Raw genomic sequence first — 16,523 nt, forward strand, 5'->3', positions numbered from 1 at the left:
AGCAACCTAAATGTTCATTTGAAAACCTATGTTAGTCAATTTTCCTTTGCTGTGACAAAACACCTGAGAAAATCAGTTTAAAAGAGGAAGGACTTGTTTTGACTCACCCTGTTTCAGAGGTTTCTGTTCATTTCATTTGGTTCTGTAGTTTCTGGGTCCTTGGTAAAGCAGAACATCATGTTGTGGAGTAAAGCTGCTCATCTCATGGTGGCTGGAAACAATGAGGAAGAAAGAGAAGGCCCAGGGACAAAATATACCCTTCAAAGGCACCTTCCCAGGGACTCACCTCTTCCAACTAGGCCTTACCTCCTAAAATAGCACAACCAGCTGGGGATCAAACCTTAAACACATGAGCCTTCTGGGGATATTCCAGATCTAAACTATAACAAAATTCAGTGGCCTTCCATCAAATGGAAAACCACCCACTTATAGGAGAGAATGAGATGATATATTTTTAAAAAGCAGGTTGGTTGTTCCTTTCTATATTATGTATCATTATATGTATTTGTGTATTAATTGAATATATTGGGAAGGATAACACACTTCTCTGTAAAGTGTCTTTGAAGTATAGAGTTAGTGGAAGGAGGAAGATTGGGGAATGTCCTTTCCAAATTGCTTACTTTTTAAAATAACCAGTATTATTAGATTTACAATTATATTTAAAAGGAAAGTATGCATTATATCACATCTGCTAAATTTATTAAGTAAGAATTATTTATACCTAAATTACAGTGAATTTTCTCTGGTTTATTTTCTATTTAAGGATTGAAATGTGAACATTTTTAATTTACACAGGGTTAAGGGAATGCTTTTCATCAGCTGGAAATTATGTATAAATAATTAATTTCAATTTTAAGAGTTGAAGCATCTTTCAAAATCATAACCTGACTTAAAGAGAGTCATTTTTTACATATAGCTAGCATATTGAAGAAGTTTTTTTTACTAAGAAAGGAAAAATTTAATGATCATAAAGCCCACATCATAGCAAACATTCATTATTAGTATATTTTATGTAAAATTATATTGGGTTCAAGAATAGAAATTTACTTTTTTTCTTTTTCTTTTTCTTTTTCCTTTTTTTGGAACTGGGGATTGAACACAGGGGCACTTAACCACAGAGCCACACTCCCAGCCCCTTTCATTTTTTATTTTGAGGCAGGGTCTCAGTAAGTTGTGTAGGCTCTCCCTAAGTTGTTGAGGCTGGCCTTGAACTTATTCCTCCTGCCTCAGCCTCCTGAGCCATTGGGATTGCATGTGTTCACCACCACATCTGGATAGAGATTTACTTTAATTAAATTGGATTGAACAACGAAAAACTTTGAGTCTATAGAAAGAGATAGTAAAACAATTTCCATAAAGGCAATAGATAGAAAGTTTTTCAGTATTTGTATGTTAAAATATTTAAAGTCTTTTTTTCTTTTATGGATGTTATCTTATAAAAAGTATTTTTATAGGTATTTTCTATTGATTTTATAGTACTTTACTAATTAAAAAAACTATAGGCTATAACTCTAAACATATATGTATAATAAATTTTTTTACATTATGGAATCATATGTTTTCACAGGTTTCGTCTTGATATTTATCGATGCTTGGCCAGTCCAGCTCTAATAATGTTAACAGAGGAGGATCCAATTCTAAGAGCATTTGAACTTAGTGCTGATTTAAAAGAACTAAGCCTTGTGGAGGTGGAATTTAGGTGGGAATGAATGGAAATTTTAAATTGTATAATGTCTTTTGTTGCAGAATATTCAGCTTGAAGTTCTTCATAGACCAAATTATAATTTATATTTACTTACATTTATTTACATTTGATTCTAGATGACCAAACCTTGATACCTTTTACTTGGAATTTTCCTTTTCCCTGAAAGGAACAGATCCTGGTGCTATTTTATTTAAGTTTTTCCTTCCCCATCTGCCCTCTTTTACTCTTTAACCACCCTTATTCCTCTAGGGAGAGCTTCAAGATTTTCCTTTATGGCAGAGTATCCTAGTACCATTTGAAAAAGGAGAAATTGAACTAGCTCCTATTGCAAGGTTTTTACAAAAATTTATGCCTAAACCCACCTTATCTTTTATTTCCATCTCCTATTGGATCCCCTTGTCTTATGTAGCACCCCACCAGCAACTTGATGGTATTGGGAAAGTTCAAATTTTCACATACTGAAAGGGCAATAAGAAACTTGCAGTCTTTTTTAGCCTTAACAGCAGCAGTATATAGTGTGTTGTTGATAGTTTTGAGTTCCAGAGACTTATAAAAATACCTGTTAATAAGTTTTAAACTTTTTTACTTTTATTTGGATACATTAAATTTTATTTAAATTTGATAGGACAAAGTAGTATTTTGATTAACTCAAGATGTTTAAAATTAAATTTTTGCTACTTTTAAGTATTAGCACGAGACTACTTATAAATTATTTTAAATATGAATAATTTTCAATTACGATTTCATATTTTGAGTTCTGAGTCACCATATGAAGTAGAATTTATTCTGTTCATTCCAAGGAGGATTTGAAACAACTGCTGTGATTATGCTATAATCAGAGTAATAAAGTTAGATTTGGAAGAGATCATAGAACTTTTACATTAATCCAGTGTTTTTATCGACAGAGAGATCTATAAAGACTAGATGGTTTACTAATATTAGCATTTAAACGTAGAAGCAAAGTTTCAGCTAGAACTTTGGACTCCTTGCTTCTAGTCTATCGTATTTTCATCTTAACTGTATAGCCACTTATTTTTCTTTCAATAATCTAGATGTTTAGCAAATAAGATTGATATATGTATTAATTTACCTTTGAATTTAGTGTTCTATCAAAGTGTTTATGTAATGAAGCAATAGCTTTGTAATACTGTACATTTCTGATGAATGTTCCCATCTGCAATTAGGTTCCTAACTCATGTGTTAAAGAAATCCAATTGCCTGTTCTCAGTTTATATAGTAAATAAAAAGAATGTGAGAACTGTTAACCTCTAAGAAAAAGAAGTTTTTAGTCTTTGAGTTATAATTTTATGCAGCCAGTTCATGGAAAATTCCAATGTGTAGAAAGAATAAAAAAAATGGAAAGTCTTTCTTTTCTTCCTTTCTCCTAGGGGGAAAAGCTGAATAAAAATTATTTCTTAAGTTCAATCTCATGTTCCTGGCTCATAATTATTTATTTCTAACCTAATTCTTAAATCTTAAATTGTTATTAAACTTAGACATAAGTTTAACTGATAATTTTGAAAATTATTATGTAATAAAACTTTGCTTCTTACAAACTTAGATCTGCCTTTAATAAGCAATTCAAAGAGAGAAGTAAGGTTTAAGCAATAGTGATTCTGAAAGTAAGTTCTTTAGTAAGTAAACTTTAATCTTTCTAATTTCATTCAAGTAAACACTTTAAATACAAATCAAAAGAATTTTTAATATTAGTAACATAAATGTAGACTACTGAAAAATTCTGTTTAAAATTATTTTAATAATATTAATTGGTGACATTAAAATGTTATTTGTGTTTTTATGAATAATATAAAAGGAAAATTTAACCAAATTTAAAGAGAATAGGACAAATGAATTAAGTGGACACTGGTAGATGAATATTATTAGAATTTACAGGAATATCAATATATATTTATAAGGAAACATTGTGTTCATCTGAGATTATCAGTATGAACACAGGGAACATGAACATGTAACATGTGTTACAGTTTTCCCCAAAGCACTAGAGAATTTGTGTAGCAGTAGGGTCATTCAACTGTCAGAAAAAGAAAGACTTCAGATTTTTTTCTGGAGAGTATAGTTTAACTAGAAGATGGAAGTGAAATTTCTTTTTTTTTTTAATTAAAAATCATAAATTTACATAGGGCAATATTGTTTGATTCTGGAAGTGACATTTCTGATAATAGACTAATGCATTTTTTAGGAATGATTATGAGGAACTAGCCCGTCAGTGCAAAATGTTTGCTAAAGATTTGCTTGCACAAGCCCGGAATTCACGTGAGTTGGAAGTTATCCTAAACCACACATCTAGTGATGAACCTCTTGACAAACGGGGACTACTAGAAGAAAGAATGAATTTAAGCCGTCTAAAACTTGCAATCAAATATAACCAAAAGGAGGTATGAGGATTTCTGTGATATATTTAAATTATTTTCTTCACCATTGTATAGTGTCTCAGAGCAGAGGCTTTGGAGCAGCATATCTGGGTTAAGATCCTACTTCTGTTTCATAAAATTGTGTGTCCTTGGGAAAGTTATTGAATCTGTCTGAGCTTTAGTTTTAATAATTAACTAAGAATGTGTATTTAAAGGGCTTAACACAGCAAGTACTAGTATTTGCCAGTAATAAATAATAGTTACTATTATTTTTAATAATTTATATTTCTTAAAATAATATGGTTGCTGATTTTAATGTTTTACTAACTAGTAACTATACAGGTAAACTTTTATAGTGAAGTTTCCACCTGTGTCTTGTCTGTTACAGGTTTGTCGTATTGAATGGTTTATAAGTAGCCCTTTCTATAGTAATAGTGATTTCTATTTAATCGATATTATGTTTCCTGATTCTTCTTATTTGTAATTCATTGTGAAACCTAAAGGTGGAGAGGCGCATGATATAACTAACTTGAATCTGACTCTTCTGGCATCATCCCTTCCTATTAAGGGAAATCCCATTTCTACTCCCCATACACACACATACACATGATTCAGGAACTTGAAGAATGAAGGTATGCATTTTAAATTTTATTTCTTGAGGTACTCACTAAACAATGGTATTTATATGTAGATGGTGATATCTAGTTGATAGTATGGGATGTTGATAAATGATACTTTTAAGGTATCACTTCTAAGATTCATTTTCATTGTCAACATAGACATGAGAGTAAAATTGCCTATGAAATTTATATTATTACAAAAATGGATCTAGGTTGCGGTTGGGCTCAGTGGTAGAGCGTTTGCCTGGCATGTGTGAGGCACTGGGTCCGATCCTCAGCACCACATAAAAATAAATAAATTAAATAAAGATATTGTGTCCATCTACAACTAAAAATTATTTTTTTTAAAAAAATAAGACTATTTTATTTAAAAAAAAAAAAAAAAAAAAAAGATCCTAAATTAAATGATGGCCAAAGGCAAGAAGTCAGGACTTTTGGTACTAAGAGCAGAACTTTTTATTGTTGTGGTTGAAAATTTGACCTTCACAATAGCTTTTAGACAGCCAGGCTTGGTGGGACATGCCTGTAATCCTGGCCTCTTGGGACGCTGAGGCAGGAGGATCGCAAGTTCAAAGTCTCAACAACATATTGAGAAGCCCTAAGCAACTTAGAAAGACCCTGTCTCAAAATTTAAAAATTAAAATAAAAAGGGCTGGGGGTGTGGCTCAATGGTAAATGCCCCTGGGTTCAATCCTTGGTACTGAAAACAAAAACAAAAACAAAAAAACTGGAGTTGTAGCTCAGAGGTAGATTGCCCGCCTGGCATGAGTTGGGAGGCCCTGGGTTCAATCCCCAGTACCACCTACAAGAAAAAATGGAAGTTAAAAAGACAAAAATGGTAGCTTTTTAAAAATTTTAAAAATTTTTTATTATTTGTTCTTTTAGGTATACATGACAGTAGAGTGTATTTTGACATGTTATGCATACATGGAGTATAACTTAGTCTAATTAGGATCCCATTCCTGTGGTTGTACATATTATAGAGTTTAAAACAATAGCTTTCTGACTTCAGAAATGGATATGGGAATTTAACAAGGTTTGCTTTAAGATTACCTAGATAATGTATTGCTTATCTAGAACTTTGGCTTAAAATTCTTTAATTTTCCTACTACTCTTAAGTTTCTTACTCAAGGTGGAACATTTAATGGAAAAAAAAAAAGTAAGTGTAAAAATTTGGGTCAGCATAGATATACGTTTACCCATCAACAGTGCACCCATGCAGCTTGAAAAGGAAAGTCAGTTCTAATGAGTGCTAGTACAAATGAGTGATGTAGGCTTCTTCACTCACATATCTGTGTCCAGTGAGCAGTCAAGGACTTAGAATAGTGAACTCTAAGTAGACTGGGTACTTAGCTAGTTGAGTCTACAGAGCCTAGAGCACCTGAGAATTCAAAGTAGAACCTGGGAGGAGCATGGCCATACAGAGAGCAGGTTGTGATGAGGTGGTCCAGAAAGCATCTGACTGCTAACTGGAGTGCCTTCCTGCAGCCTCTGTATGTAGCCTGAACTTCTTCAGAGGTTGGCGAATTCAGTGCAGCAGGACTTTTTATAGAGCAGTTTATGACTCCAAGAGCAAGTTTTCTAGCATACAATCTGAAAGAAACCTGGCCGTTCAACACTTACCTTTGTCACATAGCATCACTTCTGCTAGAATCTGGTGGTAGAGCAATCAATCACAAGCTTATCAAATTGAAGGATAGGGAATAGTGACCCTTTCCTCTGCCCAACACCTCTTGATGACAGGAGTATCAGAATCTGTGTCCATGTTTCAGAACCACCTTAGACTTATTAGAACATTTATAATTGAAATGTTGTTCTTCCAGATATTATTTAATATCACTGCTAATTAAATTATTGTTACATAAAGGAATGGTAAGAATACTAATCACTCCTGAGTTTGCTTTGACATTTGGGGGAAAGACAAAACCACTGAGTTTGGGATATTATGACATAGGGTGGTTAATGGGAAGAAAAACTGTTTCCCATGTATTTTTACCCTAAGGAACAAATTAAGATTTTCAGGAACACTAGAATCAAGCAAGACTTAATTGCTAAAAATAAGTATAGTGTTTAGAATATTTTTTCGTAAGCACAGTAAACAAAATTGCCCAATTCATTTTTTATTACAGTGTTATATTCTACAAGTTATATTCTATCTTAAGATAAATCTTTTTAAGACAGAAGATTAACTAAATATTATTTTAGATTACCCAAATAATAATATGATCATCTGTTTGTGCTTTACTTTGATAATCTCAAACCTGATCAATTTTTGTATACAGAGTTATCAGGACACTTAAGTTATACTTTACAACATGAGCATTATATTGGAAAAATACTATGAATGAATTGTAAACTAGGAAACTTTGTAAAGTTTGGTAAATTTCTGTACTTCAACTAAAATTTTCTTATTTGGCAATATCTTCCCTTTTCTTCTCACATGCAATTCAGTTTTAAGCAGGGTTAAGGGTATTGTTAATACATTTTAAGACATTCTCAGTGTTTTCATGGAGCACGAATAGATGTAGTATGTAGACTCTTGTTATCTTGACATTTTAGTTTCTTGCAACTAAAATCAGCAGGTTATCTATAATGAAGAGATTCAAACATTACTGGTATCTCTTTCTACAGATTGTTCATATTAACTTTTAAATTTTGTAAACATTGAGTCTTTTTAAAGGTTTAAAAAAGCTTATAATCTTATGAGTCTTTAAATGTGACAGAATAGCTCAGTATGCTAATACAATAGTGCATGCTACGAACAAAGCACTATTCTAAGAGCTTTATGTGGAATCTTGACAAATGTATGAGTAGCTACTATTATTGGAACATTAGAGATGAGAAATTTGAGGCTTAGAGAGGTTTAAAAACTTGCTCAAGGGCACTTAGTAAGTGGCAGAGCCTGGATTTGAATCTAAGTAATCTGGCTCCAGAGTCTACGCTCTTAACCTGTGCACTCTTTTATTAGTTGTAAGAAGAAAAGAAAAAAAATCCTATGTTTATTGTATAGAGTTGATTTTTAAACTATTATTAAGACTTTGAATTTTGAATATCAGTTAATCAGTTAGTATTTAAAGGTTTCGTTTTGCATTTTTTTTTTTTTTTTTTTTTTTTTTTATGTCTGTGTATGTCCTTTTCAGTTTGTCTCCCAGTCTAACTGCCAACAGTTCCTGAACACTGTTTGGTTTGGACAGATGTCAGGTTACCGACGTAAACCTACCTGTAAGAAGATAATGACTGTTTTGACAGTTGGCATCTTTTGGCCAGTTTTGTCACTGTGTTATTTGATAGCTCCCAAATCTCAATTTGGCAGAATCATTCATACACCTTTTATGAAATTTATTATTCATGGAGCATCATATTTCACATTCTTGCTGTTATTAAATCTGTACTCTCTCGTCTACAATGAGGATAAGAAAAACACAATGGGGCCAGCCCTTGAAAGAATAGACTATCTTCTTATACTGTGGATTATTGGTGAGTATCAAGTTAGTTCAAAAGATTTTCCTTTATTTAGCCCATTAATTCTCCCTTGTGTGATGGCATTATGAACATTGAATTCAGTTTGTAATTTTATACAATTCATGCAGCAAGAATTTGAACATTTCCATGATCATTGAAGATAAGTAACACTTCTTTGAAGATAAACGTTAATGAACTTGATGACATAATTTAATATTACTTAAGAGGTGAAAGTTAAAAATTCTTTATTTTCAGACTGTAACATTGTTCATAATTGTTAATATAGAAAATCTTTTTAAAATCAATGAATGCTGTTTTGATTAAGAATATGAATTTTCCTTGGGTATTTTAAAACAACATTTTACATTTTACACATTTTATGAATTTTCTGTTTCTGAACTAAATTTCATTAGTTTTCCCATTTCAAACTTTTGAACTTTTGTACTTACATCTTATTTTATCTCTATTATAGAAATATTATTTAAATTTAGATTCAAGGGGGTCTCTGACTCATTCAAGAAATCATTTATTTGTAATGAAAACCAGATCTGCTTAGAATTATAGGTTTAAAAGAATAAGACATTTTTACTTTCTGAAAAATACGTATAGGTATTGTATAATAAGTATCTTAAATGATTTTGTGCAGGTCATTTACTATCCTTGCCTTTTTTCTCTCTCTCTCTTTTTTTTTTTTTTTCTTTTTTTTGTGGAAGGATGGAGAGTTGAGGTAGAATCACATTACTTAAACAGAAGTGGTCTTTTGAAGACATTTTCTTTATTTCTCTTTGTATTTTCAGTCTAGTTTTTAACTCCAGCATTTCCCACCTGTCCTTCTTCTTGCTGAAAGTAAAAGGATATTAAAATCTAGTCTTTTGTATGATATATAATACTGATTATATATATCTTTTGATCTCTGCATTGTTGTTTCAATTATTGAATATGTTCTTTTCAGTTTGTCTGAAATAATATGAGAAACTATTTTACAGTGTCCACTTTTAGTGTTCCTTCAGCCCTAAAAATAATTTTCATGTATTAAGGTTTTAATTTGAAATTCAACAAATTTAAATTAACTTGATTTCAATCAATTTTACTTTTAGTAGTATCCAACCCATGAATGTGTTAAAATTTAAAATTAGGTAGATAAAATAAAAATGATATAAATCTAAACTTTAAGTCAAAGCGAAATTCCTTTTCATTAGCATTTTCCTGTTTCCTATATTTTTGGAATTTTCTAAAAATTTAATGTTTTAATTTAAGAAATAATTTATACTTTACCATATGTATAGTTCTATATTGAATTGTGTATATCTTTCCAATGTAAATTTTGTTTATGTATTTATTAGGTAGAAAAATACTAGGTTACAAGGCATCTCTTAGAAACTCTCCCTCTATTAAATTAATTCTGAAAAAATTATTGTATGTTCTTAGTCTTAAAGATATGAAATTTTGTATCCTCTACCTATAACCTTTTGCTTAAGTAGTAGTAAGAAAGAATTTTTAGGATTTATAAGATTCAGTTTAATAAAGTCTGTATAAGAATCAAATTTATCTTAGCAGTGGAAAAAAAACTGACTCTGGGCTAGGGTTGTGGCTCAGTGGTAGAGTGGTAGAGCACTTGCCTAGCAAGTGGGAGGCACTGGGTTCAATCCTCAGCACCACACAAAATAAATGAATAAAATAAAGGTCTGTCAGCATCTAAAACAAACAAACAAAATACCTGACTAAACTCAGATTTTTACTGTTGTTCAGATAGCATAAATATTGCTGCTGCTGTTGCTTATTTTCATAATCATGGTAACATTATAGCTATTTCCTTCTAAGCCTTGTTTTCAGTAATATTTAAAACTTTTTTGTTTCATTCTAATTAGTTGTACATGACAGTAGAATGCATTTATATGGTAACATTTTATGTGTACACATATGCAAACAATTGTGATTCGTTTTCTAACCAGCTTCTTCCTCACTAAAAGGAATGAATGCACGTTAAACTAGTAAAATTATGAAAATGTTTTACTTTTCCCAACAAAAAACTTCTGCTTTGAAAGATCACTTTGGGCTTCCTAAAATATACAGATCCAAACCTGTTTTAAGTGAATTAGTGTAGGAATAGTTTGCCTGGTTTTCTAAAGTCACTCTTTTTTTGTTTTATTATTTCAAACCACAAGTATAGTAAGTTCTTACTCATGATGACCAATGTATTTGTTTCCTGTTTCTATTTCTTAGGTCTTCAAAAAAAAAAGTTAATTTATAAAAAGCAAGATAGGGAAAAAGCAAACAATTTATTGATGTATCACAGAATGTTAATAATATTCTTTTCCTTAATCTTTTATTTTTAAACATTACAGAACAGCTACTATAAAAATGTATTTTTTAAAAAAACTTTGGTACTAATTTGTCCAAGTATAGGCAGAAGCAGGATGGCTCCTGTACTCATAAAGTTATGATCTAATTAAGGCAAAGAATAGCAACAATGGCCACAACAACAACATTAATTTGAGAATCATGGAGATAAATGAAAAATCACAAATGAGTTACTTGTTATTAAGTAAAAGTCATGATGCTAGGAGAACAAGGGGCATTTCACCTAGTCAAGGAGGGTTGTAAAAGGTATTTTAAGGAAGTTAAAAAAGGAGCTAGGCTCTAAGTCAAAACAAATGAGTAATCTAGGAGAATTGGAAGAGAAAGGTACTCTAGGCTAAGATTAAAGCACATTCAGAAGCACTGTGGCAGGAGAGAGCATGATACAAAGAAGGGACTGACTAAAGGGTAATATTCCTGGAACAGTGAAAATAAGAAAAGCACGATTCAAGATGAAGCTGTAGAAACATGTTATACTAGACCATACACAGCATCATAGGGCAGGTTAAGTAATTTTGACCTTATAATAAAAATGATGAAAGATCATGAAAGGTTTTAAGTAGGCAAGTGACATGATCAGTTTTGTTTTTTTGAAAAGATCATTCTGGCTATAATGTGAAGCATAGTGTGGGTTAAGAAGATAGGGCTATGGCAAGAATAGATAAATGGATACTATTTAGGAGTTTGTTGCAGTAATCCAGGTAGGAATTGATAGTTCCCAGGAATTAGGTGATTGTGATGAAGAAGAGAGAGGGGAACAGATTGAGAGATATGTACAAGGCAAAGCCAATAGAACATGGGAACACAAGAGTATCTAAGAGGTGCGGCTGGTCCAAGTGCAGTGGTGTTTACAACTAATCGATTACAACTAGTGTGTAAGAGGTGTGAAGGAAAGGGGATTAAGGAATTTTAAGGTATTTTAAATATTTTAGAAGAGTACTAGGTTTGGTGATTTGTGAAAGATCTTTGTAGTTTTGGATATGTTGTATTTGAAAAGCCTTTAAGATATCCAAGAGAGATTTCAAGGCAGACAGTTAGATATCATGGTATGGAGCTCAAGAGGAAGTTCAAGCTTGAAATTATGAATGTGTGAATGTCTGCATTATAGGAATTGTATGAAATTGTGAGCATGAATAGACACTTCAGGAAAAAGCATAAAATGAAAAGATGAGAGAACCTAAGATCACACCTTGAGAAATCCCAAGATGACTGGGATTGCTGCTTGTTAATACTATTTACTAATTCTAAAATACAAAAACAAAATGCACCCCCAAAGTGTAAAACATTGATTGAATAGTGATTGCATTGCTTATAATAGTTTATACTTATTTGGCTCTTTTCAGTCCAACATAGAAAAATGAAATATATCAAGTATATCAGCTTTATTATGAAGGGGAGTGTTACACAGGAGAGCTACCTGATGGGGTCCTCATTAGTCTTTCATATGCTTGCCTTTTCTGATCAAATGTCTTCTTCAAATCATGTTGTACCTTTTGTCAGGAGTTTCATTTAGGTATAATATTGCATTTTGTTGAAATAAGTATTTCTGTAAGCATCTTTCTTGGCTTAGTGTTTTAACATTAAGAGAAATGTGTCTAAAGTTTAAATATAAGTATTTTGCTTGAAGATCACTTATGAATTAAGTTTTATATACTATTGTACATCGGAAACTAGGATTAGACAATAATTTGAGCTCTTTAAGAAAGTATGGACATGAGACTGGGGTTGTAGCTCAGAAGTAGAGCGCTTGCCTAGCATGTGTGAGGCACTGGGTTCTGTCCTCAGCACCACATAAAATTAAATAAGTACCGTGTCCATCTACAATTAAAAATATTTTTTTTAAAAAAAGAAAGTATGGACATAGAGAGTTTTTTATTTAATAATTTTTTGCTCCATAACTCCTAGTCCTAGATAAATGTTGAACATGATTGATTCTCAGAAAGCTTGCATCTCCTACTCCTTCCCCAAATAAAAGAAGACAATGTTTGAATTAATAAAATGTTACCTGCCAGACTTCTTTTAACATTGTTAGTTTTTACCTACTCATTTTGAGTAAAAGCATATCCAAATGAATTTTTTAAGTGTTTTTCCTATCATATTGGAGAATATTTTAAATGTTCCTACATGAAATACCAGTACTACATAATTAAGATGCTATGAACAGAGGTTTTCAAGGATGTTTCATGTATTTCTCAAGGAAATTTTCCTGCCTGCTGTTCAGCTAGACAATGATTTTGATTGACTTAATTTAGTCTCCACCCATATGTTATACTGTACTATTCTATTTTTCTGTTACTTTATAATCTCCTTCAGAATGTCTTGATGAAGGAATATACCATAAAATTATCCTGGGTTATATTACTGGTCTCTGGTGTGGGAGTGCTTATAAAAGACTCAGGGTGTTTCTCAGCTCCATTGTATAGGAGAAGGCCATGTTGGTGGTGTAGATTACCCCACTAGGAAAACCTCAAATTCAATAGAAAGTGTATCTTATGAAGTCTAAGAGTATAACTCCCAATATATGCCTACTCTGAATTGAGAGATATCATACAGAGAAGCTAAGAAGCTTTCATAGAGTCCTGGCCATGTATACCTTCATGGTCTGGGAGTTCCTCTCCTGATTCTCCCAGTCCAAATGCAGTTGCCCAATCAATACTAATTTTTGTAACAGTGTTGAACAAAGCTGACCTTCCTTATTTTTCTTAACATAGTTTGTTTCCAAGGGAACCACTTTAGTGGATGGTAACCCAAGGGTATGTTCCCATGGAGAAAGAGTTTGGATATTCTGTTGATCCTTTCTCCTCTGGGAGCTATCGAAAGGATTTTGGGGAACAGAGTAACACTTGCATTTTAAAATAATTGCTCTGGTTGCCATAGTGAGAATAGATTTTGGGGAGATAAGGTAGAAGCAGGGAGATCAGTAACCTAGGCAATGGACGATGGTGGCTTAAAGTTGAAGTGGTTGTGAGAAGGGTTAGATCCAAATATAGTTTGAAAGTAAAGCCAACAGGATTTGCTTTTGCCTTGAATATGGACTTTAAAAGAAATACAGGAATCAGGGATGATTCAAGGACATTTGGATTGAGCAACTAGAAGGATGGAGTTTCCATTAACTGAGATGGAGAAATCTGCAAATGCAGCAAATTTGGGGGCAGAGTAGGAGTTCAGTTTGGACACATCTCCCACTGGAGATGTAGAGTAGCCAAGTATCTATCCATAAGTTATAAGAAATGTAAATTATTATGTGAATATTAGTTGAGTATAAATATAAAAATTTTAGATCTTTGCCATATAGATGGTATTTAAAGCAGTAGAGTGGATGAGCTCATAAAGTGAGTTTGTCAGAAGTGAAAAGCAGGGGTTGGGGTTGTTGCTCAGTGGTAGAGCACTTGCCTGGTACATGTGAGGCACTAAGTTTGATCTTCAGCACCACATACAAATAAATAAATAAAAGTATTGTGTCCGTCTATAACTAAAAAGAATATTTTAAAAAAACGAAAAGGATCAGGGACTGAACCTTTGGGGTAGGGTGTCTTATGTGTTTTTAATACCAATTTATTTTTAGCTTGCTTCACATCACTTAGACTCCCTCCCTGGCAAAGATGCAACTAAGGTTATTTTCTTCAAGGCATATGAAACCTAAGTTTATTTTCTTTCCTATTTGAGGAACTTTTCACTAAAAGTTCTTGTTTTTCTTTTCTTGTTTTCTTCTGAATAAGGATATAGGTAGCCCAAGTTTATTTATTTAATATTTTGACTCTTAAAGTATTATTTAGCTTACTATTAAGTTAAGAAAGTGTAATCTGATTTTTTTTCTTCTTTTTTTAGGGATGATTTGGTCCGACATTAAAAGACTCTGGTATGAAGGGTTGGAAGACTTTTTAGAAGAATCTCGTAATCAACTCAGTTTTGTCATGAATTCCCTTTATTTGGCAACCTTTGCTCTCAAAGTGGTTGCTCACAATAAGGTGACTATTTACTATTTCAATTGAAGTTTAATTCAAAAACACCTAAAATATATAATCGTGTAAATCAGAGTTTCAAAGGACTGTATCTTTGGTATGTTTTCATTTTAAAACTTATAGTTTCCTAATGTTTTGATAGATTAAAGGATGTACCTTTAAAGGATGTTACCTTCTATAGAGTAGGTACCACAGTTGATATTTGATATACTTTATCTTATTTTATCCTCAATAGAGATTCTGTGAGACAAAAGTTCTTGTCCCCATTTTTCAAAGAAGAAAAATGAAGCTCAGAGTTATTAAATAGCATATCTAAGACCTTACAAAAAGAAACCAAGACTGGATTTAAATCCAGGTTCACATAGGGATTTTCTTTCTAAGAAATGCCAGTTTTTTGTATCTGAGCTAGGTTCATTTAGCTCATTAACCTGTATGTACTTAAAATATAAGACCACAAAGTAATTTTAAATGATAAGTATTTGATATCTTTATATCAACTTTATATTGAGTGTATATCTTAATGGAATTCATCATATGGTATTTTACACATTCCAAATCATGACTGTCATCTTTTGCAGCTTAAAAAGTAATATAAATGTAATAATTTTTCTGATGACTATATAAATTTATTCAGAATTAGACAAAAATCTAACTTTGTAGACATCTTACAATTTTACTTTTGTCAAGATTTATACTCTCCCAAGGCCAGAAAAGGTAATAGATTTTATGTTATCTATGTTTATTTAAACCCTAAGTTTAGAATTTTTTCTGGGATAGCATATTTAAGCAACTAAAATATATAATATTCTCTGCTTTTTGACCAATTTATTAATTATAGAATAAGTAAAGTGACTTTCTTTTATGAATTTACTTTATAAAAAATTCAGTTCCGTTAGCTGGGTAAGGTGGTGCTTGTCTGTAATCCCAGTGACTTGGGAGGCTGAGGCAGGAGGATTGTGAGTTCAAAGCCAGCCTCAGCAAAAGTGAGGCACTAAGCAACTCAGTGAAACCCTGTCTCTAAATATAATAAATATAGGCCTGAGGATGTGACTCAGTGGTCAAGTGCCCCTGAGTTCAATTCCCCGCACCCCCCCCAAAAAAGAAATTCTGTTCCTTTAATTAACCAGTAGTATGCAACATATTGGTGAGATATATTCAATGACTACGAAGAATATAAAAATTGGTGCTACCTAGATAAATGGTTTAATTTATCTGTGTAAGATAAGATAAAAGAGATTGAATGGCATTATGTTTTAGACTGATCTCTTTAGTCCTATAATTTATTGTCCAAAAAGAACATTTTGAAAATGATAGAGGAGTCTCTATTCATAATTATGCCAGGAAATCAGGTACATAATCTCAGACTGTCCCATGCAGCTGGGACATGTGGACACTCTCTAGGTACAATAATGTACTTTCTTCTTTTTTAAATTAAAAACAGCAGGCAGGAGGACTTCTATGGTTCATTCTACAATCCTGAGTCGAAGGATGAGGTTAATTTGATATAATTAATTAATTGACAGCATTTATGCTTAAACTTTATGTTGTGGACTTAAAGAAAATTAAATGTTTATTGCATTAAAAAGTTTAATGAAATGTTTTTTAATTGTTTAATTTTTTTAATACCTAAAAATTTCTAGGAATATCTCTTTAAATGGCATAACTGATATTGCCTTGCATACATGGAAATCTTTTATTAAAACATTATTTCTATTAAAAAAGAGAAAACTATAAAACATAAATGGAGATTCCCCACAGGGAGACATAATTAAAATAGTTTTCTTTCAAATATTTCTGAATATTTGTTTTTATTTTCCTGAATTGAGAGTGCTATTTACATTCGGCTTTTTTTCCTAACCCTAGTTTCATGATTTTGCTGATCGGAAGGACTGGGATGCATTCCATCCTACACTTGTGGCAGAAGGGCTTTTTGCATTTGCAAATGTTCTCAGTTATCTGCGGCTCTTTTTTATGTATACAACCAGCTCTATCTTGGGTCCATTACAGGTAAATTAAATTTCTTAAAGAACACTTGTTAGATTTT

The 16,523-nt window shown here is 32.0% G+C and overlaps 1 protein-coding gene across 13 annotated transcripts in view; it reads left to right on the forward strand.

Annotated features, from left to right (window-relative positions):
• The window catches only part of TRPC1 (transient receptor potential cation channel subfamily C member 1), a 90,036-nt gene that overhangs the window by 38,786 nt on the left and 34,727 nt on the right, over nt 1-16,523 (forward strand). For 9 of the 13 annotated variants that reach the window (XM_079101079.1, XM_079101071.1, XM_079101080.1 and 6 more), the window contains 5 exons: nt 1,568-1,699; nt 3,906-4,101; nt 7,838-8,174; nt 14,346-14,485; nt 16,343-16,486. In XM_079101079.1, coding sequence (XP_078957205.1) covers nt 1,568-1,699; nt 3,906-4,101; nt 7,838-8,174; nt 14,346-14,485; nt 16,343-16,486 — 949 coding nt within the window. Of the gene's footprint in view, nt 1-1,567; nt 1,700-3,905; nt 4,102-4,574; nt 4,710-7,837; nt 8,175-14,345; nt 14,486-16,342; nt 16,487-16,523 lie in introns of those variants that run through there. The other 4 variants (XM_079101076.1, XM_079101078.1, XM_079101074.1 and 1 more) reach the window with 3 other exon arrangements.

Source organism: Sciurus vulgaris (assembly GCF_902686455.1).
Source record: "Sciurus vulgaris genome assembly, chromosome: 10".
NCBI classification, from domain to species: domain Eukaryota; kingdom Metazoa; phylum Chordata; class Mammalia; order Rodentia; family Sciuridae; genus Sciurus; species Sciurus vulgaris.